Source organism: Cyprinodon variegatus, unplaced genomic scaffold (assembly GCF_000732505.1).
Source record: "Cyprinodon variegatus isolate N-32 unplaced genomic scaffold, C_variegatus-1.0 Scaffold746, whole genome shotgun sequence".
NCBI lineage: Eukaryota > Metazoa > Chordata > Actinopteri > Cyprinodontiformes > Cyprinodontidae > Cyprinodon > Cyprinodon variegatus.
In genome coordinates, this window is record NW_015151199.1 from 351,494 (window position 1) to 379,449 (window position 27,956).

General features: G+C 37.0%; 1 protein-coding gene and 1 long non-coding RNA gene across 3 annotated transcripts; both read left to right on the forward strand.

The window, feature by feature from the left end:
- Nucleotides 1-6: 6 nt before the first annotated feature.
- LOC107098103 lies at nt 7-4,160 on the forward strand. Its single transcript, XR_001481867.1, has 3 exons — nt 7-1,259; nt 1,345-1,404; nt 1,487-4,160. It is a non-coding gene; the product is annotated as an uncharacterized LOC107098103 (long non-coding RNA).
- A 1,449-nt stretch (nt 4,161-5,609) lies between these two features.
- On the forward strand, nt 5,610-26,365 carry LOC107098097. Of its 2 annotated transcripts, none has more exons than XM_015395559.1 (18): nt 5,610-5,865; nt 9,006-9,157; nt 9,577-9,730; nt 9,864-10,056; nt 11,415-11,509; nt 11,631-11,817; nt 11,925-12,022; nt 12,117-12,270; nt 15,118-15,236; nt 16,497-16,658; nt 16,746-16,859; nt 17,467-17,513; nt 17,770-17,881; nt 18,884-19,772; nt 20,160-20,314; nt 21,332-21,395; nt 21,487-21,688; nt 23,427-26,365. In XM_015395559.1, exons 3-18 carry the CDS (start codon nt 9,607-9,609, stop codon nt 23,925-23,927), a joined length of 3,216 nt encoding a protein of 1,071 aa, XP_015251045.1. In that variant the 5' UTR covers nt 5,610-5,865; nt 9,006-9,157; nt 9,577-9,606; the 3' UTR covers nt 23,928-26,365. The 2 variants fall into 2 exon arrangements, with proteins under 2 accessions (XP_015251045.1, XP_015251044.1); XM_015395558.1 differs by lacking the exon at nt 5,610-5,865 and adding an exon at nt 7,412-7,779.
- The last annotated feature ends 1,591 nt before the right edge of the window (nt 26,366-27,956 follow it).

Below are 27,956 nucleotides of genomic sequence, written 5' to 3' on the forward strand. Positions count from 1 at the left end.
ATGAAGGCTAATCGTGTTTTGGGTGTACTATTCCTTTAAGAGTTTAACTGCTGTTGCAGAGCAGCAGGAAGAAGTGGGTGTTATTAGGGCACCATGACAGATACTTTGTTGAACGCTTTAAAAAAGAAAGAAAAGCAATATTCCCTGATAGTACTGTATATGTTTACACTGTAAATTAGGCTTCGCAGTTTATAAATTTTATCTAATTTCTAGAGTTTTTCTCTATTTCTGGAATTGATTGTAATTTCATTTTTAATGGTATCTCCCACCTGTAGTGTTTGAGACATCATGCTATAGGCTGTATCGTGACTTGTTGCCTTTCCATCCAGAAAGACAGTCTTCCTTTTATCTGTTATTAGTAGTCAGCTTGGCTAACCTTAGGCTTCTTATAATTGTTCCAGTACTAATAAATGTATAAATATGGAAACTCCTCATTCATTGCTACATTGACTCTTTATCTCTTTCTGCTGTATTGTTTTCATTTTGAAGTGATAAATGGTATAGTTTTCTAAAGTATTTCACTTTTTTCTTTTATTCGCGGTGCTTCACAAATAACTACCTAAATACACCCACGAGTCTCGCAGTTCTGCTCATACATAGAGAGCTAGACTTTGCCAGATATTGAAAATTTCTTCCTTGGTTTTCAGGCCTGACCTTGGCTGATATTTAGACATCAGTATGAGTGAAAGCAGCAGTTGCTTTAATATCAATCCATCGCTGTTTGAGTTTTTTAGCACTTAGAAATAGATTAATGTATTTTCATTTTATTTATTTATTTATACATTTCAGAGATCTGGATCTTTTATAGCATCACTATATTTTAAGGTCATGTGACACTACAGATCCGTTTAACCACTAATGCTCACTAATTTTGGCTCTGAGAACCAAAACGGAACAATTGACTGTTTAAAGTGTGTTGGATCATTTATTTAGCACTCAGGGAATCAATTCTGACACAGAAACAGAACACAGTCAGCACTTTAAAACACTAAGGAGCTGCAGACAGAACCAGAAGGATTCAAGCTGTGGCTGACATGCCAACAACATTTAGTTATCAATTGATATGAAGATGCTGTCCATCCTACAAGTCACCCTAGTGGTGTGGTGGATCTCTTTGATTTCAAGGTGCAGCTCAGCATACGAGCTGCAGGATACTATCCATACTCTCAAAGAAGAAAACCTCCACCTGCAGCACCGCTTGGAAAACCTCACCCGAGCCCTCAGAGAGCTGAAGCACCTTCTGACAGAGCACTCGAAAGGTAGGAATGGAGTTATAACAGAGCGAAACCACTATGACAAAAAAGAATGCTGCTTAGCGTAGTGTGTTGTGTCCCTCTGAAACAGCTCCTCGGGGGGAATATGATCCTGAATATGTTCACGCCTGGAGGGAGTGGTCCCAACATGGTAAGTTTAACAATGAGTCACTCTGAAACTGATGTTATTCAAACCAAATATAAGTCTGCTATTAAAATATTGTATCTTCCAGGGATTAGTGCTGAGACTCATCAAATGTTGGAGCGAGCTCTGTGTATAACTGAACTCCATGACACTGCGCATCCCATCTTCATCTCTCCAGGCCTCCTCCTCTTCACATCTGTTTTCTGTGTTCTTGCACAATTTTGGTTTTAAGTAACAAACATTCAGCTCCAAGTCATCCACCATCATGTAGAAATGTCTGATAATTCTTAGTTCATTCAATGTACCTGAGCAAAAATCCCAGAAATAAGGTTTTATCGAAATCTTTAAAAATGAGCGCTATATGTGTAAATGTGTATATACCTTCTAAATATGATGAAATATAATGATCCTCTGCAGGATCATGTTTATATAACAAAAATAAGAAAGTCTTTCAATTTGAGTGAGGTTTTAATGATTAATGTCAAGGCTTAGAAAGTAGGAAACATTTTTTGAAGCAGACAGACAGTTGGATTTCTCAACAACATTTATTAAGTAAACCAATTTGCAGAAAACTGCAAGGGTGTCTAAGGCAGGAAAGGAACCTCTGCAGGGAGAGAACACAGGTTAGTGTCCACCTCTATCTGGCGGAGGAAGATTATGAATGTGTGACTCACTAACCTGGTCTTAAAGTTCAGTCCGTGCCCAGTGGTTGGTTCCAGCCGGTTGGTTGCCGACAAGACACGGCGGAAGCTGCCTAGGAGTACCAGACATTAAAGTCCAGAAGGCGGGAGATAAGAACCAAGCAGTCAAAGAAAGGCAGGATAATCCAGCGGGTAAAGCCAAAGCCTTTCTCAAAGACATGTCAGGAGTCCGGGCCAGGAGGTAAGAGATCTGAAGAGGTACCGAAGGGAAATCCAGGATGGTCTCAGGAATCAGTTCTAGTGTCGGTAAACAGGGAGAATCAAGCAGGTGTCCGAAGAGGTCAGGCTAACAGATCAGGACAGGAAAGGGCCAGCTCAGAGGTCCAGAGGCAGAATGGGTCAGGTCATGCAATCAGAAACAGCTAGATATGCTCAAAAACTCTTACCAAGGGCTCAAATAATCTGGCACCGATGAATGGTAGAAGGCAGGTTAAATAAAGACTGGAGCAGGTAAATCAGATGAACAATAACAAGAAACTGGATGGAGCTAGGCAGGTGAATGGAATAAGTAATCTGACCAGTCATCAGTGCCAAGATCATGACAGATTAAAGCTGATGGGAGGATTGCTGAAGGTCATCTTTACAAAAAACAAGAAACACAAACATCAGATGATTGTCTTTTGTTTAAACCCAACAACATTTTTTTTCACATACATTTTTCAATAATAAAACTCCTGAGTAACATGGATTAATGACATTTAAAGTGTAATAAAGTGTGATAATAAAATGAATTTTCTTAGAAGTTATGAATAATAAATGACACCACTTATAGAGATTAGTACACCTGATACCCCATTTGTCCAGTTTCCTTTATTTCTTTTACATTTTTGCGATAAGCTGTACATTTTCAACATGTGGCTTTATCATGTTGATGTAACATTTCACCAGCTATGTCTGTTCTTCATTATTAAAATAGAGCTCCCTGCATAGATTATAAATCGGCACAATTGTTCTTTCATTTCCATTTGATTATGCTGAACAGACCGCCAATTTACATTTGCAAGGACTTCATCTGGCTGTAGTATGCTCGCTGCTGCCTTGCCCATGTGAGTGAGTAAACAGCAACTAGACAGCTCTGCTTGTACTTACCAAATCTAATTTTGCATTAAAACATGTTACATAACTTACAGTGGAATTTGTACTTTTTTAATAGTCAAGAAATTCTGTAAGCCTGCCAATTCACACCACATTAGATGTAGGCAATGCTGGGAAGACAATTTTATTGCACCACTAGAAAGTAATAGTGCCATAGAAACTCTAGCAGAATTACACAAAATTATATTGTTAAATCTTGAAAAGCAAAGTGGACTTTCAATATAACCACACTTATTCAACTGATTGTCTCCTCTAAAGCTGTTTGTAGTTTATATTAAAAAAAAATAAAAAAAGATATTTTGGACATTGTTCCACATTCCCTTTATGGATGGACTGGGTGCTAATGCTGCCCATTAACCTATATTTATGTGGACACAGTCCTGGGAATGGTTATTGACCGATTAATTAAGATTACTATACTCTCCTTGTTAAAAATCAATTAATTAGTGTCATTATGTTCATTTATTCAATAATGTGCTGGGTGTTATATATTTTTTTATTTTTTTAGTTTAAATAAATAAAACGTTTCTGGTAACCCAAAAGGCCTTTGTGTAAGGATCTTGTGTTTAGAATATATTAAAAAAAAGCATGTGAAATTTCTTTAATATTACTCCATGACATTTATTTGGCTCCATCCCACATGTCCAGCTTTCCTGTCCCAACTGGAGAAAAGTATCCCTACTGTACAACACATGTTTCCACCACCATGGATGTTTATGACGATATGTTCAAAGTTATCTATTAAGGTTTTTTTTTTTTTTTTGCATCAAAGAATATTTTGCATGTTGAGTAAGTGTTCCTGTTGATCAAGGAATTAGGTTGAGGCCTATATCTGTTTAGGTTTGAAGTTGTACCACACTTTTCCTCTAATCTCAGATCATACATTTTTCCTCTCTTAGCATGCAACATTTTGGTTATTGTTTTCTAATTGTCGGCTGTGATGTTTGGATACTGTGATTAAACTATGCATGCTAAACCTCTGGACTATTTAAATTATTTATGAAGACATCTGCTTAGGATGGATTTTATTTTGCAACATTAAATTTAATGAGACTAGCACCCAATATATTTTATTTATGAAGTATTTTGTGTTTGTCTGTAATTAGATATAATACATTGGAATTTGCAAGATTATTTTGGACAACCCAGGACTGGTCCAGGACTGGTTGCTTCTAGCTTAATGACTTTTGAAAATAAACAACAGCCCCCAACAAACCTGTAAGCAAAAATATGTTTAGAGATGGATGAGTGGATGGATGTCAATACCTTTGCAAGGTAAAAAGAATGGTTGAGAAAAGAAGATGCAAAGATGGTGCAGAGGTAAAAATCCCTTTAATGACATGCTAAACAGTGTAAATGATCCACTGGGTGCCTTGGTAGTCAAACAAATAAAAACACCCACAGGCTCTTAGCATTGTGTTAGCACAAGCAGCCACTAGCTCTACAGGAAACCAACTGAGCAATTCATTAACGCATTTAGCTGCGCAATAAGGAACAATGTTAATTCTGCAATTATAATGATTTCTTTAGTAAGGTCGAGTGTACTATCACAACAGGTTTTACGTCTTAATATATGAGAATATTTCAGTTTATAGTGTAAATGTTTTTTTGTTTTTTTACTGGAACTGAATAGTTTATCATACTGATGCTATTTGAAGTGCACTGAGGACATTTCAACATTTCTTATATTAAAAGCAGCATAAGAAAGCAACACTAATAAAAAAAACCAAACACAGCCCACAATTCAAAAAGGAAAAAGTTGTTTTGATATGTTTATTTCATTAGATAAGATCAAGTTTCAGGATCCTAATAGTCTGGTGTGTTTAGGCCAGTTTGCTTTACAGAAAGCTAACTAATGATGCCTCCACTACAGTATGGATTTGCAGACTGTCTGTACATGTTTTATCGTCTTCACTTGGGGTTTTTAGCAAAACCTCAATGGATGAAACAGTACTGTACATGAGGTTTTCATCTCACTTAGCTTTTCTGCAATAATATATACTGTAATGTTCAACAATTTACTGAGTAAGCTGTGAGTTCAATGGTTTAATAAAAAACAAAGTAGAAAAAGAGAAATTGGATTTTGAAACAATGCAATTACAACTGTAAGACATGGAAAAGGAAGATTAATGACCTGTGGTTTTCAAAACTGTTTAAATTTTTAAATATTGAAGATTTTGTGTGTCCATGTACCCTAAAACCCTTACATCAACCATCAGCAGGAATGTAATTGCACATCACCTCCAACAACATCCACTGTGAAACACAGTGATTGCTGCGTTATGGTTTAGGCATCATTTCCACAGAAGAACGAGACAAACATCAACATTCTATAAAAAATTTTCAGAGATTCAGATACTGCTGTTTCTTTTAACCTGAGCTAATAAGTTAAAATAAATTGGCAAATTTTAGCCTGGAAATGTACAAAGTTTGTAGGCAAACACACAAAATGAACTTTCAGCCATGATTTTAGTGAAAAGTATTTCTTAAAGGTGCTAACTGAGAAAATGTGTTGTTTTTTGCTGCAGAGGCCTAATTCCGTGTCTTTGACACATGGGTTTAGATCCTGATTATGTCAGTAAGGCATCCAGTGTAAAAACTTAGCCAAATCTGTGAGGAAGGTGGAATGACTTGCTGCTGCAATGACTCAATCAACTGACCAGTCCCAAAGGTAAACCACAACCTGTATGACTTTTATTACATAGTGATGTCTTATTTTTCCAACTTCTCTTTTATTTATGACTTTGTTTTAGTTCAGTGGTTCCCAAAACTTTCCTGTTTAGCCCCCCTGTGGTTTTCAGAAAGTATTTTCGTATTTTACAGTACAGAACAAACAAAATTCAATCACAGTAAATTACAGATTGATAATAAACTAGAATCTCCTTTAAATTACAAAACTGTCACTTTTAAAGACAATTATTTTAATTTTAAACATGTATTTTACTGTGTAGCTGAATCAGCATTGCTATCGATACATTTTAAATAAATGTCTCAAAAAATTGGCTATTTATTTAATTCATTTCCAGCATACCACTCTTGCAATTACATTTAGGGAACCACTGTGTTAGTCTATCAACTCTATCTAGTGCAGAATAATGTGCAGAAGAATGTGAAAAAGTTTAAGGATTTTAAATATTTGTTCGGCATCATATTTTATTATTAATTTTAAATGTATCTATAATTTATCTGATCAACGGCTGCATGAAGCTTAAGCGAAAATTAAATCTGGAAGACTCATCTGCTTCACTTGAAACACCTGCATTGTCCTTTTTTAGCTCCAGCCAATCAACTCGGGGCTGCATCTTCTCTGAAGCCAATCATCTCTCAATATCCGCTTCATTTAGCACCTGGCTTAGCTAGCTTCTCTCTCTTGCAAGCAAAGCAAGCTTTCACCCACTTCATCGTCTCTCTCTTTCCCAAACCATTCTCAGTCTCACTCACCCTCTGCTTTATTCCACCACCAGTGTGCAGGTCCCAGGGGGGAAGACTACTGTAATCCTTTTCTAAGTTACTCATCCAAGTGTATGTTAATCCACAGCAAGGAAGTCTTCTGCCGAGCGACAAATAATTTATGTCATGAATATTTTTTTCTGCTTTTATCGGCCTCGACAGATGGCCGCTCACACGGTGCCTGGTCCTGATGGGGGCTTCTTACGGTTAAAAGGGAGTTTTTCCTCTCCACTGTCACTACATGCATGCTCAGTGCAAGGGATTGTAGAGAGTCAATCAGCTGGTTTTTCTTAGATAGATATATGTTGAAGAATATGATTGTGTCACCTGCATAAATTAATTTAATATATTTCTAATTGCAGCTTTTCTCTGTGAGCACTCTAGGTTGAATACTATGTAACTTTATCTGTACAAAACCCAAATTTTGTTTCACATTCATCAGGCACCTTTCGATGACCAAACTAAGGATCATGAAAGCCTGTGCGATCAGACGGGTAGCTGTCCTTGCAGGGGCCAATAACTGATCTTCACAGTACAAAGCTGCGCAGCCTCTTTTCATGTCACTTTCATTGAGTGGAGGGCCACCATGTGAGCTCTATAAAGTGGCTGTGTCCATTCAAGGGTCTAAAGAGGACAAAGCTGGGCTCGCCGTGGTGCAACACAGACTCACAACCAAAATAGGAACGAAGCAAAGCGCCAAGGGAGGGCTCAAGAGAACAAGGGGCGGGGAGTGAATTATGTTAAATCCATCTGCTGAATATATTTGCCACAAACTGATCAAAAACTAGATATCTGTTCGAAACCATCTCACTAGTGTAGAGAGAAAGTGACAGATGCTGAGTAGTTTTTGCTTTGAGCTTTTTTTTGTGTAGGAGAGTAAGATATCAGAATAATGCAAAACATTATGCAGCACTTAATATGCTTGACCTTTTTGTAAAAATCATTTAAATAGATGCACTTTTATGTGCACACTATAGACTGGCATCATGGATAAAGCTGTGTGTTGCTTGTTTCCCTCTTATGATGGAGCTCTGCAGTAGGATGCAGGTTTGTTTGTCCATCTATTTCGTCCAGCAGATGACTCCTCTGGTCTGCTTGTTCATTCTGTTTGGCTCTGCAGTCGCATCTCCTTTTGGTGAGTCTTGCTGGTTTATCTTTCACTTTATTGCTGTAATGGCTTACATAATAATTTTCATGCAAATAATCTTTTCCTTTTTTACATTGATATTCTAATCTATCTGTATTTGAGGGAACGGGAATACAGGTTCTATGTGAAAGATTCATGAATTCTTGAATATAACTGAATAAATTACATCAAGACTTTTGAATGATTTTGTTTTGCAACATTTTGTGAATTTTTTACATGCAGGACAGAAATATTATTATTAATGATATTAAAACGATGCATAAGAATTAAAGTTTTTTCAAGTGTCTTGCAGATGTTGCACCACATATTATTTTAAGCTGTGAAGAAATAAGCAGAATGTATTAGTAATTAAACCCTAAAATGCCCAAAGCAAAAAAACTACTCTAAAGAATGCATTATTAATCAGTAAGAGTAATTTCTTTGGTTTGCCTTTTTAAACAGAAACCATTCCTACAAAGTCACTGTACATGAATTTGTGTTTTACTATATTGTTACTATTGGCTCATCTTCTGCAAGATCTTTCCTATTGCATCTGATTGCAGAGGAGTGTAAAGCTTTAAGGGGAGGATTGGCCTAGTGGTTAGAGCTGTGTGCTTGTGCTCTGGAAACGTTGCAAAAACCTGGTTTGATCCCCACAGACTCCACTCTGGTTTCCTGATCAAAACCCTTAATCCCCCACTGTTCCCTGGGGTACACACAATTGCAGCCCACTGCTCCCCAAGGGGGTGGGTTCAATGCAGACTGAATTTCCCTGTTGTGGGACAATAAAGGGATTTACATTTAACTTGGTTTTAATAATGGTTTGCCTTTTATGCATTGATTCATGCAATAGTTTTGCTCCTTGCTGTATATATAGACTCCATAAGCCTTTTGATCTTTTACTTTGCCAGAAATGTTCAATTATGGAACTTGGTATTGATTTTTTTCAGGTCATCTGTGTTCTGCCTGCAAATTCTTCTATTTCTGAGTTTAAAACCCATAATTCTTCAGAAATTTAATGTATTTTTCTTTTCTTTTCCCAAATCTCAACATCCTACTAAGTGCCCTGATATCCATTCTGATAATTTCTACATACCGGTAATCGTGAAACCAAACAGAAAGTTGTCATCAACAACTTAAAAAAAAAAAAAAGTAAAATATTCAGAATTTTGCATGGTTGCTGATTCAACGATGCATCAAACACATCTTTAAAATGTTTTTCTAATGATTTCCAGGTTTGGAAGATGTTTTCTTTAGTCCCCAGGACCAGACAGTCAAAGAAGGAGAGGCGGTTTTCTTGCAGTGTGTATCTGGAGAAAGTTCCCCTCCAGCAAACATCACATGGCTTAAAGATGGACAGATTGTTACAAGAGGAAGACTATATCAGGTGGGGTAAAAAACAAAAAGAAAATTTGTTTTGAAATCCTAACATCAAATAAAAAGAAATGAAAAAATATTGCACTCAGTCAACAATATTTCCTATTTTAAGCTTGAAAATATTAATTTTCATGATGTTTCTGTTAATGGCTCCATAAAAACATACAAAGAAGAGAAAATATTTATCTTTTTGTTACTTGATATTTGTTCCTTGTTTTGTTCTTTAATTGTTGATCTATTTTCTCCTGTTCATGCTTTCCCGAAACTTTCTCAGCTCATTTATCCCCATAATCCTATCAGTTATAGGGAATTTGCCCTAAATCTTGAGTTTTTGGTAGATTGGAAAAAAAAAAAAAAAAGAAAGAAATGCAGCACTTGATAAAATGAAGCTAGACTAATTTTATTATGATCATCTGCTTTCCTGTCAAGGGGGAATATGGAGGAGGTAAACAGAAGAAAATGTCAGGAACTTTGCACCTTATTAACGTAACACTGGAGGATGATGGGATATATATTTGTGTCACACACAACTCTTTCCTGAACATCAGCAAGAGGAGTAAACCAGCAAAACTAACTGTGGAAGGTGAGAACAACTTCTTTAATAAATGATCTAAACTTAAAACTGACAGTTCTGCAACAATTAATCATTAATGAGCAACATAACCCTTTGCTGTTAGGAATGAGGTGCAACATAACAAAGTCATTCTTTCCACTAGGGGTTCCTCAGAGCCTGAAGATCATCCAGGGCCCTGACAACATCACGGTTACTACGGGAACTGAGGTGTCCATGCAATGCACAGTCCGCGGCTTCCCTGTTCCCATGGTGCACTGGTTCAAAGACGGCTGTCTCCTGCAGAGCTGCTTGGCCTCATTCAGCCTCATGAACAATGGACAGCTGCTCATACTGAGGTCAGACCCTCCAAAGAACAGGATATTCATCTTCATTTGTTCTGACAGGCTACAGCTTTAATGGAGCAGAAGATATGTTATGCTACAGATCCTTTAGGCACTCAAAAAGCATGTATGGATACCACTTATGGACACAGATGACTCATTTTGCAACAACTGACACATTTTATTTATCTCAATAAAAATAAATTAACTTAATTTCTAACAAAGGCCTGTAAGCCTTTTCTGGGGGAGAAAAAAACTAATTCTTGCATTCCTCTAAATGTCCTCCAATCCTTTATATTGTATCTAACAGGTACTGAAATCACTTGGTTACCCAGTTTGTTATTTTCTCCCTGGAGAAGTTCTGGAGAAGTTTTTTTAAACCTTTCACTAGCCTCATGATTACACATTAAAAGTTCACAAAATACTAAACGAATAGAAATTATAGTATATAAATGATAAAAAATGAAAAAGCTCCCATTTCATTTGTTTTATATTATCCGTCAGCATGGTGTCAATGGTGATTCTGTTGAAAAATATTTTTTCTTAGTGTGGGATTTTCCTTCTCTACAAGGTAAAGGTTTATAAATTAATTTTTTTCTCCTAATTTTCTTTGTAAGAGCTGATATTATTGCAATAAAAGATAAAATGATTTCAAACAGACATGCACCGATCCATTTGTATTCCGATCGGATCAGTATACCTGAACATATCTGGCAATATCCGATACCGATCCGATTAGACTGTGGAATTGATGAACCATATGTCTTTTTACTTTTTACTATTATTTATTAACAAGTAGGCAGGAAAAAGAAAGAGATAGCATTTCCATGTAAAGGGCACTGGATTGGATCTCTGATATCTGCTCCAGCTAATTAGTCAATAGGTATCAAATCAGTGCATCTCTAATATCAACATTATTGATGCATCTTTAAGAGACACACCAATCATTTAAATCACTTTCCTACAGAGAAAACTTTCAACATTCATCAACACTGTACTTTTAAAACATTGTAATATTTATTTGTAAAAATTACAGAAAAATATTTGTTGGGATGTTAATGCTTGAGGCCTGTTTGTTTGAAGGTTAGAAAAGCAGCTTTCCTGTAGCTTGATGAAAAGTTAAGTTGTATTTAAAATACCCCAGTTTCTAAACTCAGTTCTAAGCTCAGCATTTTTATTTGTGTAGTGACGGATTTTATTACAGCTTTACTGTTTTATTTTTGGTGCAAATTACAGCATTTCATACAGTTCTATTATTCTTGTTTTATTGCATTTTTTGTTTTGTTTTGTCACAACAATTTACACTTCCTTTTATAAAAGTATCTGTAAATCATTTGCGATTTTACTTTCTGTTTCCTTTCTATTTCACTCAGAAATGTGACAGAGAAGGATGAGGGCTCATATCACTGTGTGGCATCAAACCAGGAGGAGACTGTTCAATCTCAGTCAGCTTTCCTGCTTCTATTCGGTACTTTGAACCATCTACAGTACTAACCCGTGTCTTTAAAAAACATTAATTTACCAGGAAATGTTCTCAATGATCAAAGTACAAACACTGTCAGAATTTTGAGCATCCAGTGTGTTTTCAGACATGCATTGGAGTTTTGTGCAGCAACCCACTAGCTTGACAGTAAGATCAGGAGAAAATGTCACGCTCACCTGCAGACCACCACACAGCCAACCAGAAGCTGACGTGTCCTGGTTCAAAAACAACCAGCTTCTCATTCCAACAAAGAACATGACAGTGCAGCCCAGTGGTGATCTCTTCTTTAACAGGTCTCTCTTTTAAAACAAAAACATATGCATGAATTAAAGATGATTTTTTTGTTTATTTCTTATATGTATTTATTTAGTCCAAGTCAGTTGTATTTATTTTCCTTCAGCATCCAGGAGCAGGATGGCGGCAGCTACTTCTGCAGGGCTTCGAACCGACACCTCCAAATATTCCTCACCTCTAAAAAAGCAACTCTAACTGTTCTAGGTGTGGTATTAATGCAAACCCCATACCAGTGTGAAGATTGCCTGATGAAAATGTGTGTGTGTCTCTCTCTATCTCTTTCTCTGTCTTCCCACAGCCCCACCTTTAGTGAAACTGTGGCCCACAGTGTTGACCGTTCCTGTGGGAGCCCCGGCAATGCTGGTGTGTGAGGTGTCCGGTCATCCTTTGCCCTCCATCAGCTGGATGAAAAGAGGCCACTCCAAACAAACTGGAGGCAAGATAGCACTGGGGTAAGTTATGTTGGTGCATATAATAAAACAGTGTAAGAAAATCCTACAATTCATAAGGAATGCCTTAATTTTGTATTTAATACTTAAAAAGATCAAATCCTATCCAACTTTTATAGATGTAGCATTTTAAAACTTACCGGACCAATATGCTGCACAAAAGTAAAAATGTATTCACCTTTAAATAGAATAGAAAAGGATAGAAAATCCCTTTATTTTTCCAACAATGGGGATATTGTGGTGTTACAGCAGTTAACAGTTCAATTGTGTTGTTTTTTTATTGCAATTGAAAGTATAAGGAAATAAATTTTCCAAGTATTTGGGAAAAGCAGCTCCTAAACAATAAAAAATTACATAATTTTCTAGTATTTTGTCACATTTCTCATAACACAGCTTAGTGTCCGCTTTGCATTCCATCCATTTTAACCTCTCCCACTGACTACCATCAGGACGTCATGAGAGCTGTTTTTGAAACAGCTGTTCTTCTGAAGAGTGGTCCAAGTGAGCATAGGTTCGTTTTACTGTGGGTAACGAAACCATCTCACCAGCTTCAGTCCATTCCTTGATGACCTCTTTAACATTTTTCTAACATTCTTATGCATTTCTATAACCAAAACAATCTTCCCTAGGACACACAACCTCTTTCTACCTAGAATGATAGGTTGCATGGACTCTCCCGTGCTGTTTTAACACCTTCACCTTCATTGTACCTAAGGATGAGCCAGACCTGTGGAAGTCCACTCTTTACTTCTTGACATCTTGGAGAATTTCTTGAGTTTTTCATTTACCCCAATAATGAATCAACCTACCATGAACTTATAAAGACAAAACATCGTTATCTGAACTTTCTCAAATTATGTGAAATCATAATCCTCTCAGAATAAGTAAACTAAATAGGTAACTAAAGAAAAACTAATAAATGCACACCTATCATAAAACTTATGCAACGTTTCAAAGGAAAATCAAACTGCTATCTCCCTTTTTTGGATAAATTTATTCCTGAATTATGCAGTGAGTAAATAAAGCCCAGACATCTTACCTGATAGTGGAAAAGGCTACTGGAGTAAAAAGAAAAAAAGGCCCCTAATAGTAAAAAAAAAAAAAAAAAAAAAAGCTGTTAATGCAAAATCTTCACACACCTGAAGGCACAGATGTATAGGCAGAGGGCTTAACCCAAAACGTGTCTAAAAAAAAGGATTAATTGATGTTTCATTTCAGACGGACATTCCAGACATAACATAAAACAAAAAAAAAAACATTTTTAAATAACTTTGAATTCTTATGCTTGTAGCCTATCCTTCTGTTTCTGCTGCGCTATAAAGAGGCTTCTGGACAAAAGCAAAATACTGCTTTGCTTCTTCCTAAAAAGATGTTGATTATTTATTGAGGTTTACTGTTGCTTGAAGACCTGAAAAAATCTAAAAAAGATTTTTAAAAATATTGGTATACTTGCTCCTATTTATAAAGTTTAAATTGCTATCATATTAGAGATAAACCTGTTTTGTTTTTCGAAAAAACAATTTTCATACCATGAATAGAACTCCGTGATCTTCCTGTGAATATTACTGACCTCTGTCAGGTTAAACTCAATAAAGTTTGAGCTCTCTAGTACCTGGATTGCTCAGTTTTACCCAGAGGGGATGTATATGCCTGTAGGGCAGAGATATCTGTCGATGAAGGTCATGAATGTTACATCAATAAATCCTTGACTGGGAGCAGTACAGTGAGTGAGAGCCTTTCCTTGAATTTGTGGGTTTATCCAGTCCAATTCAACTAATTTGTTAAGCACTTAAACACAACTACAACTTACCAAAGTGCTGCACAATAAAATAAAATAAAATAAAATAAATAAATAAAACATAACAGTACAGATTAAAAAACTAAACAGCTAAAACATTGGCAAAAATAAAATTTACACAATCAAGTCAATAAAATTGGGTAAAAGATAATTCAATTAAATTAAATTGAGTTTATTTCTATTGCTCCAATTCACAACACATGTGATCTCAAGGGACTTTACAGTTCACAAGATCATACAGTCAAATTGATTTTCTATCTATAAACGGAATAAAAGATAAAAGAAGATACATAGATAAATAATAAGATAAAGCCCACCGTCTTACTAGGTGTTAAAAGCCAAAGCGAAAAGGTGTTTTTTTGACATGAGTTTTAAAAACAGTCAGAGAAGAGGCCTGTCTAATGTGCTGAGTAAGTTCGTGACAGAGCTTTGAAGCTGCAACAACGAAAGCGTGGTCCCCTATGACCATCTGACCTGAGAAAGCAAGTAGGTCTATAAGGATGTAGAAGCTCAGAGAGGTACGGTGGGGCAAGCCCATTCAGGGATTTAAAAGCAAATAAAATAATTTTCAAATGAATTCTAAAATGTATGGACACCGAGTGGAGTGCAATAATCCAGCCATGAGGTAAAAAAGTTTATAAGAAACTCTAAAAGATACAGTTTATTACGCAGTTTGACAGGCAGAAAAAAGTTTCATTTAGCTCGAATAGGTGATTATATACACACTATTTGATACATTTTATGCCTTAGGTCACGATTCAGGTCTAAGGTGAATTATTTTCCTTATTTCCTATTATGCTTGATGTTTTCTCTTTTTTCCCCTCACATGCTGGAATGGTCAGATGTAACGACTGGACAGAGACAGGTTAAAAAAAAGCCAAAGTCAAAGAAGGAAAACCTTAAAGCAGACTTTAAAAAAGATTAGGGAACCACTGATAAAGACCTCTAAAATGTGTCAAGAACATCTAGTTTGTTAAAAAAGAATTATGTCTGATTTGCTTGTTCCTTTTTTTTGGTTGTTGTTGTAATAAACTAATATCCCTCTTATCCAGACAGAGAAATGCTACTCTCTACATCCAATCAGCCAGAGTCTATGATGAGGCGGTCTACGTATGCGAGGCGTCCAACATACTGGGAAAAAGCCAAAGCACAGCCATGCTGAGAGTTGCCGGTAACACCTACTCTTACCTTCTGTCTTTTTAATGTGCATTTCTAAAAAAATAGGTTTTTGGATTCAAGAAAAGGCAAGAACTTGCTAATGAAGGGATAAATTAAACTAAGGGAACGTATGTCAGTCATAACAAGGTCAAATGTTGTTTTTCTGACCATTTTAAGCGATAGTGTGACGACACCACACTAAAACAATGAATCCCCAAAATGTTCAAAACTATTTCAAGTAAACTGATCTTTTATTGAAGCAGAATATTTTTACACAGAAAAATGTAATAAAGTCAGATTTTAATTCTAGAACAATTATTTTAAATCACCAGTGTAACACTTTAAGAGTGAGGAGGATATATTTCTAGGGTTCACAAACATTCCATAATAATCATTAGGCAATCTTTACATGTAATCTGGGATATTAGGATACTGTAGTGATCTACAGTAAAATATCTAATCAAATAAATGCATCACCAGACACAAAATTAACCCCAGATAATGCACCAGAAAAAAAGAAGAAAAAATTCTGTATTTTATAGGTCCTGACATCTACAAGACGATGTAGTTGATGGGGGGATTTTCTCTTGTGCTAGTTAAAAATGGTCCGCAGGACTTTTCTCAATCTACAGACACTAAATGGATGCATCAGCATAAAAATAAACATTAAATTAACCTAGATTTAACAAATGCCTGTATAACTGTTTCAAACGGCTACCTTGAAGGAATAGGATTTTATTATAGGTAATTGCCTAAATGATAAAAGCTTAATCTTACTGCAGCTCTAATCTGGCTTTCAAGTATATCAGTATTTTTTTACTTCCCAGATTAGCAAAGATGATGATAAAGAAGCCAAATCTGCAGTGGAGGTCTTAGAAATTGCAAACAAAAAATGATTTGCTTCTCTTTTTACTTTTTGAAATGTAGAAGGATTAGAAGCCTACAAACCATCATTTCATCAATATATTTGAAGAATCCTGGCTCTACTCAGGAACCCCTTGTTTAAAAGGGAGTTAAATTATGAAGTCATCTGCATAGCTGTGGGAAGAAACTGCATGCTTCCTGAAAGTATAGCAAAGGAATAATTACAAAAAGAGGAAAGGAAGGGATCTAAAACTGAGCCCTGAGGAACCCTTCATTTAAGAGAATAGTGATTCTAAAGAAAAGGTGTATTCCTTTTAAGTATCAATACAAAATAACACTTACCTTGTTTGTACAGCATCTTCTTGTTTTTTTTTTTGTAATATGATTGGTTTCAAATGTCTTTTCACAGTGAGTCCCATTATTGTGACCCATATAAGCAGAATGAGCAGCAACATTGGGGAATCAGTGATCCTTCCCTGCAGAGCAGTGGGGATACTACCCATCACTTACAGCTGGACCAGAACAGAATCCCAGTCTCCTGTAGGCCACTCTGAAACCATTCATGTTGATGGTGAGATTTGAAGATGCACAGGACATTTTTCTCATTCAGCCAAGATCTAACTACATTTCCACTCTGTTTGCTGCATAACTCTTATAGAAGACGGAGCACTGCATATTTCCAGAATCCAGTACTTGGATGCAGGAAAGTATACCTGTACTGCAGAGAACAGAGCTGGACGGCATCAGAGATACACAACCCTCATCGTCACAGGTCTGTTTACATAAGATTCCTCATCTCATCAAATGTTTAATGTAATCTGTGCTAAATATAAACTTGCACTGAATAAAAATCCCAAATTAAGAGCTTAAAAATAAAAAAAATGACCCTCAGTTAGATGAAAGGTGTCTAGAGGGTATTGATGTCTCCAACTTTGAAGCTATACAATCAAAGGGTGTACACAGGTGCAAAACTGACCTTCCTCTAAATTCTAACTTAGTACATAAATCCTCTGGTAAACAAGTTTGATTAGATAAAGAGAGAATAGGAGACACACTTGCACCACTCCTTGGTTTTACGACAGAATTATTCCATTTAGATTAATTCTAACATTTCAGTTAATCATCCTCAGGGAAGCAAAATTACCTGAATCATAAGTTGTTTTTACAAAATGTAGCTTTTAACTTTAAACTCGCCAGCAAGTTGAATTCTTGCAGAATTTGTGCATTTAATAACATAGGAGATAAATAATAAGTCTAACTACAGTAAACCTGAGTAGGCATTATCAATCCGACCTGCCAGGTTATTTTATCTCAATTTTTATCTCAGTTTCTGTTTGCTGATTCTCATCTGTTCTGGTTTCCTCTCTGTTAAACTGAAGATTATCCAGCTGACAGACGGAAGCAGACTGGGTTGGTTCTGTCTGCTGTGAGTAATAAATCTGTAAAAACATGTCCTCAGCTTTGTGTGAAAATCATTGTACAGTCGGCTTATTTTGTTGATGCATTTTCTCAGTCCAGGTGCTGTGTGGTTATTGCATAGATTAGCTTTATCAGTGGTGACATTCCATCTTTTATCATCATAAAGAGCAACATTTATTCCTGTCTCATAATGCACTTTTGGTTAAATGATGTTTCAGCATTAGATCTGCTTTAATGAAATTCTTTGTTTTTATATTCTTTAGAGCACCAACCTTAGCAGAGATCATCTGGTTTCCCATCTGAGGAGATCTTCAGCTGAGCAGAACCTCAAAGTTCATCATGTGAATGTTTCAGCACAGCACAACATGGCAACATGTACGTATTGTCAAAAAAAACAAACAGAGTTGTAAATTTTAACATTTACAACTCTGCCTACGAGTTTTGAAGGTGACAAAATATTTCTAATGATTTTTTCACATTGGATCCTGAGTTTGAAATCTATTTGCTTGGTGACAGATTCAATAAAGGGATGAACCCTCATATTTTGCTGACATAAGATGCTTCAGCTTAGATAGATAATTTTTTCTCTTCCTAATTAAAATCATCTGAAACCAAAGCTGATGGAAAGCATGGCAGGCTCTTTTTGAACCTCATCTGCTCTGACTCAAATGTTTTCTATGGATTATTCAGTATAGATTTTTAAAACATTCTCTTAACAGCTGCTGTGGTTAAAAATGACAAAAACAATTGTAAACAGAAATGATATATATATATTTTTTTTTCTCAGGGGGGATTTTTATTTATTACTATTAACTTTTTCTTCCAGTAGTTGATGAAAATGAATTTGGGGTTAATCTATTATAATTAATCATTTTGAATTTGGGATTAATTGATAATACTTATGAATTTGGAGTTCTAAATTCAACAGAAACAGATTAATATGTGTAGCTGTTCACCTCATTTGTCTCTGTGTTTGTTGGCTCTGGGGTAGACTGTTCACAGAGCACTACTTCTGTTGACACATAAGAGGGTCCAAATGATTTTTGAAGGTATAAAATATCTGCAACAAAGTAATTCCCAGCTAAACAAACTCTGGATTTCTTTAAACCTTTAGAAAAATTTGTACTTTTATGAAAACTGATTAAAAGACAGACTTGGGAGGGTTGGAAAATAACTTGGAGCATTGAAATAATGAACTATTAATAGGCAGATTGTTTTTGCATTAGTTAAAAGTTTTAACTTGTTAGCATGATTAAGACCAACAATGACTCAGTTATTTATTAGTCTATTATAGAAGATTTCTTATTGCTCATGAAAAAATATATCTGATCTAATAATAAAAGAGAAACATGAACATCTTTTTCTGGAACTTTTCAGGTTCAAGGTGCAACAGCACTACCGCACCTTCAGCTTTTTCCAGATTATCCATAATGGAGCTGAAACCAGCATCAAGGCCTGGTTCAGAGGAAATGATCCATCCCACCCAACTCTTGGTCCCACAGATGCAGCCCCCCATTTTACCGCCTCCTCCACATCCCAACTTCTTGTCAGGAAACCTCAACCCCCAACTTCTACAGACCACAGATTCACTTTTTATCCCAACTAGTCAACCACCTGTAAGCCACAGTTCAACAGCAGCAGCTACCAGAAAAGGTTTTGGTCCGATGCTTCATTATCAGCCCACCCAGAGACGGACTTGGACATCCTCATATCAGACTCCAGTGGATCAAATAACCCATATGTTCAGTGAGCTGATTGGTTCAGATACACCAGTGCCAACACAGAATTACATTTCCCAGAATAAAATGAGAGTGTCTGATTCAGTGACAGTTTCTTCAGAAGCTAAAACAGACATTTTAAAAATGTTTTCTTTCCACCAAAGACATATCCTCTCTAAAACAGAGGCGTCTCAACAAATTTCCCCAACCAAACAAATGTATTTGCAGTATTCACCATCTCTCCAACAAACATCTCATGTTAATCCTGAACAACCTGTCACACAAAGGACCTTTCTCCCAAAGTTTCATCTTGAGATCCCCCATATGGATCGTCCGACATCTTTAACCAACGAGTCTCAACCGTTCCAGCTTGATGATCAACCCCCAGACAGAACTTCAGTTTTAGATCCTCAAAACTCCAGTAATACCAACTGGTCGAATCTGTTAAATGCTACACAAAAGGAACACCCACCCAACATCACAGAGGTAGCAGACTGGAGAAAGAGGAACACCTCCCAGTCCCCAATGACCATGATCAATGATCCCTTGTAAGTGAAATCAACAGTAAGGATATTTGTCCTTTCGTTATGTTTTACCACCAAAAAAACCCCCATAATTTTAAAATGTTTTAGTTCTTCATAAAGGGTTATTTTTTTATTGTTTTTATATCCATTACTGGGCATACATTCCCTTTGGGTTCTTAAATCTTTCAGCAACACCCTTAAAAATAAAATGCCTTGGGTAGGAACAAGGAATGGACAAAATGTAAAGTATTGACGTAAAAGTTATGAAAGTTGAAAAGAAACCATTAATGACAATAGAAGCTTTTTTGTCATATATTACAAGAAGGCTTGACCTCCAGCAAGTATCAGATTAAGAAATCCCAGATTAAATGGAATGTAGAAAATTATGGTGCTGTATTTTTTATCTCACAGGGGGACACAACAGTCGCCATCATGGCTGCCTGTGCTGGAGAAACATGACATTCCCATTGTAGTTGGTGTGGGCGTATCCCTGGCTTTTATCTTCATAACTGTTACCTTCTATTCAGTGGTCCGCAAGAACGAACCTGTTCCTCCAGGCCGAGCAGGTTAGGAACTTTTTAGAATTCTAACCGAGTGAAAAATTAAGATTTTTCTCCCAAACTATTGACTAGACAAGCTTGAAGTTGTAGGAGACATTTAAAATTCAGTGTTAGTGATATGCAATAAACACATGAAGAATGTGAACCAAGAACATTAAACTTTAAAGTTTTTATTGTTATCAGTTTCAGGATCCAGTCATTGTTTATGATAATTATCCTAACATTTGTATGATCTGATTTTTTCTTTAAATAAATCTGCCTTTATTATCAGATAAGATAAGATTCAGAAAGCTGTTTGTAAAAAATTACTTTGTCTTTTTAAAAATCATTCTCTCTTTTAATTGTGTACTTTAAGCCAGCAAAATAAATATACCTGTCAGTGACCTAAAATAAACAGATCTATGTCATAATCAAAAATATCTTGTTTTATACAGAATTTGATAGAAATTCAGTAATTTATCTATGACTTTAAACCAAGATGTGCTATAGCTAATTTACCTAGGTCTACATAGTTTTATGTTATATTTGGAGAAATAGCTACCACTGATGCGCCTAATGAGATATCTACCAACTGGTACACTTCATATATCCTGAAACTACTGCTTTAAATATGCTGTATATTCCTGTTACAAAGTTAAACTAGGTTAGTTAACTTTTTTAAACCTACTAATATAAACCATCATTAACTAGAACTTACACGTCTTTTTTCCATCCAGTGCAAAATAAAATAGTTTTGAAAAAGGAACTTTAAAGAATAGAAAAAAAGTTGAAGGGATTAAAACTAACTACCTAACATATTGTATCAGGAGGCTAAATTAAGTCTTATTTGCATTAAGCAGAGTTACAATGGCAACTACTCTTGTTCAGCTAAATGTTATTTTAATAAACATTTAACTGGTTAATTTAACTGGCTCCTATTTTAATACATTACCTTTAAGAAAGATATAAATAAAATTATCAAAAATATAATCTTCACCTAATGTTGACCGTTTGTATTAAAGCTAAATAACACATCCTTCACAGTTCAAAGGAACCTTGGTGTCCCAAAAAAACACGCTGATCGTCAGGCTGCAGGACATGAAAACAGGTGCATACCGCGCTTCAAAACAGAAATATGCTAAAGGAACTAATGAAGATCTTTCTTTCTGTTCATACCAGCTGTCTTCTTTGTTGTACAGAGCTTTTGAGGATGATGAGTGTGTCACAGTGATAGAGCAGAGCCCCAACACGTCAGATACCCGTGCACGCCCTCCAGGACCAGACCTGGTCACTGTTCAGATGGAGCCGACTTTTGAGGAGGTTGAAGAGGTCTCCGCGCCTACTGTGGACCACTACTCAGTGACTGTAGAGACTCATCCAGAGCCTGTCGTTGACACAAAGGTCTGAAATCACACACATGAATGAATGATACCTATTTAATCGGCATTGGGTTCAGGACAGGTTTGGAAATAAAAAAAAAAATACCAGTAATTATCTTGGATATACACTACTCAAAAAAATTAAAGGAACCCTTGTAATCAGAGTACAGCATCAAGTTAATTAAACTTCTGGGCTATTGATTTAGTCAGGTAAGTAGCAGAGGGGGTTGTTAATCAGTTTCAGCTGCTTGGGTGTTAAGGAAATTAACAACAGGTGCAGTAGAGGGGCAACAAGGAGATGACCATCAAAACGGGAATGGTTTTACAGGTGAAGGCCACTGACATTTTTCCCCTCCTCATCTTTTCTAACTCTTTTTTTCACCAGTTTTGCATTTGGCTAGGGTCACTGTCACTACTGTTAGCATGAGGCGCTACCTGGACCCTACAGAGGTTGTACAGGCAGACCAACTCCTCCAGGATGGCACATCAATATGTGCCATGGCCAGAAAGTTTGTTGTGTCTCCCAGCAAAATCTTAAAAGCATTTGGGTAGATTTCAAGCAGTTACTCCAGGAGAGCTGGACAGGGCTGTAGAAGGTCTATAACCCATCAGTAAGACCGGTATCTGCTCCTTTGTGCAAGGAGGAGAAGGAGGAGCACTGCCAGAGCCCTAAGAAATGACCTCCAGCAGTCCACGGGTGTGAATGACCAAACAATCAGAAACAGACTTCAGGAGGGTGGCCTGAGGGCCCAATGTCCTCTACTGGGCCCTGTGCTCACTGCCCGGCACCATAGAGCTCGATTGGCATTTGCCACAAATCACCGGAATTGGCAAGTCCGCCACTGGTGCCCTGTGCTTTTTGCAGATGAATGCAGGTTCACCCTGAGCACATGTGACAGATGTGAAAGGGTCTGGAGAAGCCGTGGAGAACATTATGCTGCCTGTAACATCGTTCAGCATGACCGGTTTGGTGGTGGGACAGTGATGGTCTGGGGAGGCATATTCATGGAGGGACGTACAGACCTATACAGGCTAGACAACGGCACCCTGACCGCCATCAGGTATCGGGATGAAATCCTTGCACCCATTGTCAGACTCTATGCTGGTGCAGTGGGTCCTGGGTTCCTCCTGGTGCATGACAATGCCCGGCCTCATGTGGCAAGAGTATGCAGGCAGTTCCTGGACGATGAAGGAATTGATGCCATTGATAAGCCCCCATGCTCGCCTGACCTAAATCCAATAGAACACCTCTGGGACATTATGTTTCAATCCATCTGACGCCGCCGGGTTGCACCTCAGACTGTCCAGGACCCCAGTGATGCCCTGGTCCAGATCTGGGAGGAGATACCCCAGGACGCCATCCGTCGTCTCATTAGGAGCATGCCCCGATGTTGTCAGGCATGCATACACGCATGTGGGGGCCATACAAATGACTGAATACCATTTTAAGTTGCTGCAATGAATTTTCAGCAAAATGGACTAACCTGCCGCATCATTTTTTCACTGTAATTTTTGGGGTGTCTTTGAATTCAGCCCTCTGTAGGTTGATAATTTTCATTTACATCAAATGATGTGTCAACCTTTTGTTGCTAACACATCACCCAGTCCATATCAGTATAAATAAACAGCATGATTTTTTTCCCATTGAAATCTGATGTGTTTTCAAAGTGTTCCTTTAATTTTTTTGAGCTTTGAATGAGCTTTTAACCTTTTGATCAGTGTTAGATATATTACGAATATTTAGTTTACTCTCTTTTTAGATTGACTCTACCCTGGAGGAGGATAATAGAAGCAGTTTATCTCATCCCAGCATCCGGCTGCGTTGCACCGAGGACTGGACGAGCGTCGCAGGGGAAAACCAGGGCTCATGCCAGGATGCCTTTCCTCCTCCATCCTCTTTACCCTCCCTATCCTTGCCGCCTTCCCCATCTCCAATTCCCAGACGAGAAGAAGCTCTACATTCCTCTTTAACACTGCGGAGCACAGAGCCACGTGCCGCCCCCTTCCACCACAGCCTCAGTATCTCACACGGCAGCCCGCCTTTACAAGTCTCCCACCACATCTCTTTGGGGCTCACATCTGTTGCTGTTGATGTCCAGGTCTATCCAGCAGCCTCTGCTGTCACTGCAGTCAGTAGCAGCACACACATCAACCCCGTTTCGAACTCCACTTCAGTGACTGCACCATTGTTCAGTCCCTCACTATTCAACAGCCAAGAGAATGATGATCGATCAACTGTAAAGTTGCATAAAAGTAAGTAGCTGTAGAGGCCAAACTGCCAAGGACAATGTACATCCTGCAGAGGATGACATGTGAGCAAATGTATTTCGTCATTAAAAAAATGTAAATAATCAATATAATGTATTCATATTGAAAACATGTTGACATTTGATTTTATGCTTGTAGGTTAAAATGTTAAATATTGTTCAAAAATGTTGCGTCACCCCTCAGTTTAGTTTGTGCTTAATAAGAGTTGAATAAGATTTGTTTTGCATTTCTAAAAGTTTTACAAGTTCTAAGATTTTGTTTTAAAGTTTGTCTGCTTTTATCTCCTGTTTTCACCTAAAAAGCATTTTATGAATCTAAAAAAACAAATTCTGGTACATTTGAAATATAATTTCTGAAGCACCAACATGATCTTTAGAACTATTAGATGAAAACTGACACCCATGAAAATAACCTAGAGAAGGTTGCCTCTCTGATCATGTGTAAAGATGTTTTATTCTCTTAAATGTATTACTTAGAAACAATGTTCACAAGCTGTAAATAGTTTTTGGGCTTGACAAAGCTTCTTTTGTCGTCTTTATCAAGTCTAGGAGTTTTTAAAGGATTGTGAGCCGTATAGTTATAGTAATGAATTTCAATATAATTTATTACAAACTGGCATGATACAATATGTTTTCAGATGTGCGAGATGTTGCATGCAATTGTTTAAAAAACAATTTGTGGCCCCTGAGAAATTTCTTCAGCTTCTATTTTTTATAGTCATATTTTTTAGTTTAAAATCGCTGTCGTCGCGGGGGAAGCAGAGTCAGCAGAGACTCCTAGACAGCGTTGTCCCCAGACAGCTCCTCCTGCTGGGAGAAGCCTGAGGCGCTCCCAGGCCAACCGAGAGACATAGTCCATCCAACATGTCCTGGGTCGTCCCCTCGGCCTCCTACCGGTGGGACGTACCTGGAAAACCTCCTGAGAGAGGCTTACAGGGGACATTTGAAAAAGATGTCTGAGCCATCTCAGCTGATTGCTCTCAATGCAGAGAAGAAGCAACTCTACCCGTGCCTCTCCCGAATGACCAAGTTCCTCTACCCTATCTCTAAGAGAGAGCCCAGACAACATGCAGAGAATGCTCATATCAGCTGCTCGTACCCAGGACCTTGTTCTTTCAGTTATGATCCAGATGTCCTGACCATAGATGAGGGTAGGAACGTAGACAGATCTGTAAAGCTTCACCTTTTCACTCAGCTATCTCTTCACCATGACAAAACGTCATCGATCTCCCGCTCCATTCTTCCCTCCCTCCTGAACAGGACCCCACGATACTTAAATCATCCACTTGAGGCTGGAACTCTCCTGCAACCTAAAGGGAACATGCCACACTTTCCGGTTGAGCCGCTGACCTTGAAAGAGGACATTGTTGGAGTTTAAGCTCATTAAACAGATATGTTTATAATTTTTTTTACATTATTAGAGGAGTGATGGCCTAGTGGTTGAAGCAAAGGGTTGCAAGTTTGAATCACAGAGCCACATGTGGTCCCTGAGCAATCCATCAGAATGTTTCTCAAGGAGATAGGATAAATGTCAAACTTTGTTCTAATGTGTAAAGTTGCAAAAACTATTGTTATTATTATTAATATTATTATCATTATTATTATTATATATTACCTGTAAACGGATACCCAGAGTGAATACAAAATGCTGCTTAGAATTTATATGTTTTTAGGTTTAAAGGTTTACAAACAAACCTGTTAAAAACACCTCCCTCCTTGTTCAGTCGTGGCTTGTAAAAACTTACAGTTTAGTTAAGGACTAGTTCAATTAAACTTGTGAAAGAAGGTCTTACAGCCAGTACAGCTAGTACAGCCCACTATCACTATCAAGCGATAATGATTAATGATTTAGACAAAAGAAACTGGGAGAACATGGAATCCATATGAGAGTTTAAAGGCAATACACCTCTGCTGATCAAAGAAAACTTAAAGCATAACAGCTCACATTGCCCCATTGGAAAAATTATTTTGTGGAATAGAAAAAAAAAAAAATTGAACCTTTTGAGACAGTCCTGTCTAATCGAACAAACCCAGCATTTCAATAAAGAACATCCTAACGAGCATCAAACATGCTGGAGACACGTTGGGCCTTCATAGCTGTAACCTCATGTTCATTCAGGGAGAAAGATTTTTTTTAAACGTTGAATAGTGAATCCAATGAGCCGAGTTTCATTAGATAGAAAACAAAATCATTCAAAAAATACCAAACTTTTTGTTTTTATTACTTTATCAAGGATTTAATTGGAGATTAATCTAAATCTCTGTCTATGACTGGATTTAATTTCATCTCTGCATATGAGTAGGATATTTTTCTAAAGTGTGATTAGATGACGTTTTGTGAAATGGTGCCATATTAAAACACTGGAATTGACTGAAATGTTCATAAAAAAAAATGCAATGGATGACTGTTCTTTAGTCATCAAAGGAACAATTTTCAGGTTTTATTTACCTAATCTAAAAAAAATTATAATATAAAACATTTAAATGTGGAAAAAAATAAATAGTTAAGAAACAAATCATGAAAAAGTTATGATCAATCATTTTACACTGAGTCTTTCTGAAAAATGTCTGCCCTCCTTCAAGGCCTGGTCTTAAGAGTGTTTCCCATTCTCTCTCTTATCCTGGCGAGTTTCTCCTTTTGTTGTGTTTATTTAAGCTTTTGACCCCTTTCATAAAGCTGATTTTCCATGGAAGACCACTCCAGGAGCTAGCATGTTAAGGCTGTGATTTAATGGAGACAGTAACCGAATTAGTAAATTGTTTTAGTATGTAAATAAGTCATAAATATTTTGTTATTTTCTATAGATATTTTTGTTCACTTGGAAAAGAGATGAAAATGAGCAAGTCTTAAACCAGTTTAGGTGCAATCTAGCTTTATGTTGATCTATATGGCATATCTGTTGATAGTACAAATAAAATCTTTGAAGTGTTTTTCAAAAAGCCAAGAAAAGTATTTAGTTATTTTTATCCTATTCTTTATAACAAGGTACTTGACTGTTAAAATATATTTTTGAAAACCAAAGGTGTCATTGTCAATAAACACTATCATTTCACCCAAAGCGTTGACTGAATGTTTTTTGTGTCAGGCGCCTTATGAAATAATGAAGGTTCACACCAAGGAAACAATGGATGAGCGAATACTAGGAGGCACCGGAGAGTTAACAAGCTGTTGTGTGGGTGCCTACCAGTCAAACAATTTGAGACTCAACTTACAGAGACTAAACAATAAGAAATAAACTAAATCCATAGTACAGAAATAAACCTAAACAGAAATCAGTGTAGATGCAATGCAATGACACAGAGACATTAAGTAAAGCAAAAGAAATGATGAACAACTCAACGTTTGCTTCTTCCAGGGACCTTTCAGCCCATGTCAGTACGGTGGATAGATCACCCAGGATGTTAACGCTTTATTAATACCTTTACCTGAAATCTTCAAAGTTGTTTGCTCTTGTTCTGATGCTGAGAAGCAGTTTTTGCACTAAAACATCTTCAACACATCCCTGCACGGGTAATACAATATCTGTCTAAGGGTGTGTTGATTTAATTTAAATGTTCATAAGTAAAATTGTCATTGGGCATTACCAAATTTTTTTCTAGGAATAATATTACTTTTATCCATTTCAGAAAAGTTTAAAGACATAATACAAATTATATGAAAATGAACAAAAGAAAAGCAGACATTGCTGTTCAACCAACCCTCAGCAGAATCATAAAAAAAAAAAAAATTTTTTTTTTTTACTTTTAATTATTAGTCAGATAGTAACTGTCTAACCTAACAAATTAAATATTGTCGTTTTATCTTTTATCGGGGAGCAGTGCGGGGATTAAGGGTCTTGCTCAGGGACCCATAGGGGCAGTCCATGGGAGTGGGGCTTGAACTCAGAACCTCTGTGATCCAAGCTAAATGCCCTAACTACTAGGCCACCTGTCACATGCTTGTCAGGAGGCCAAGCACCATTCCCAGAAGGATTGAATGAGATAGGAGAATCAGAACCGGCCTTCGATGGAGTACTGCTTGGA

Coding starts and splice junctions, on each gene's coding strand:
- LOC107098097 (XM_015395558.1), top strand. CDS start 7,665: ATGATGGAGCTCTGCAGTAGGATGCAGGTTTGTTTGTCCATCTATTTC. Junction 9,158..9,576: donor CAAGAGGAAGACTATATCAG/GTGGGGTAAAAA, acceptor TTTCCTGTCAAG/GGGGAATATGGAGGAGGTAA. Junction 11,510..11,630: donor AGCTTTCCTGCTTCTATTCG/GTACTTTGAACC, acceptor GTGTGTTTTCAG/ACATGCATTGGAGTTTTGTG.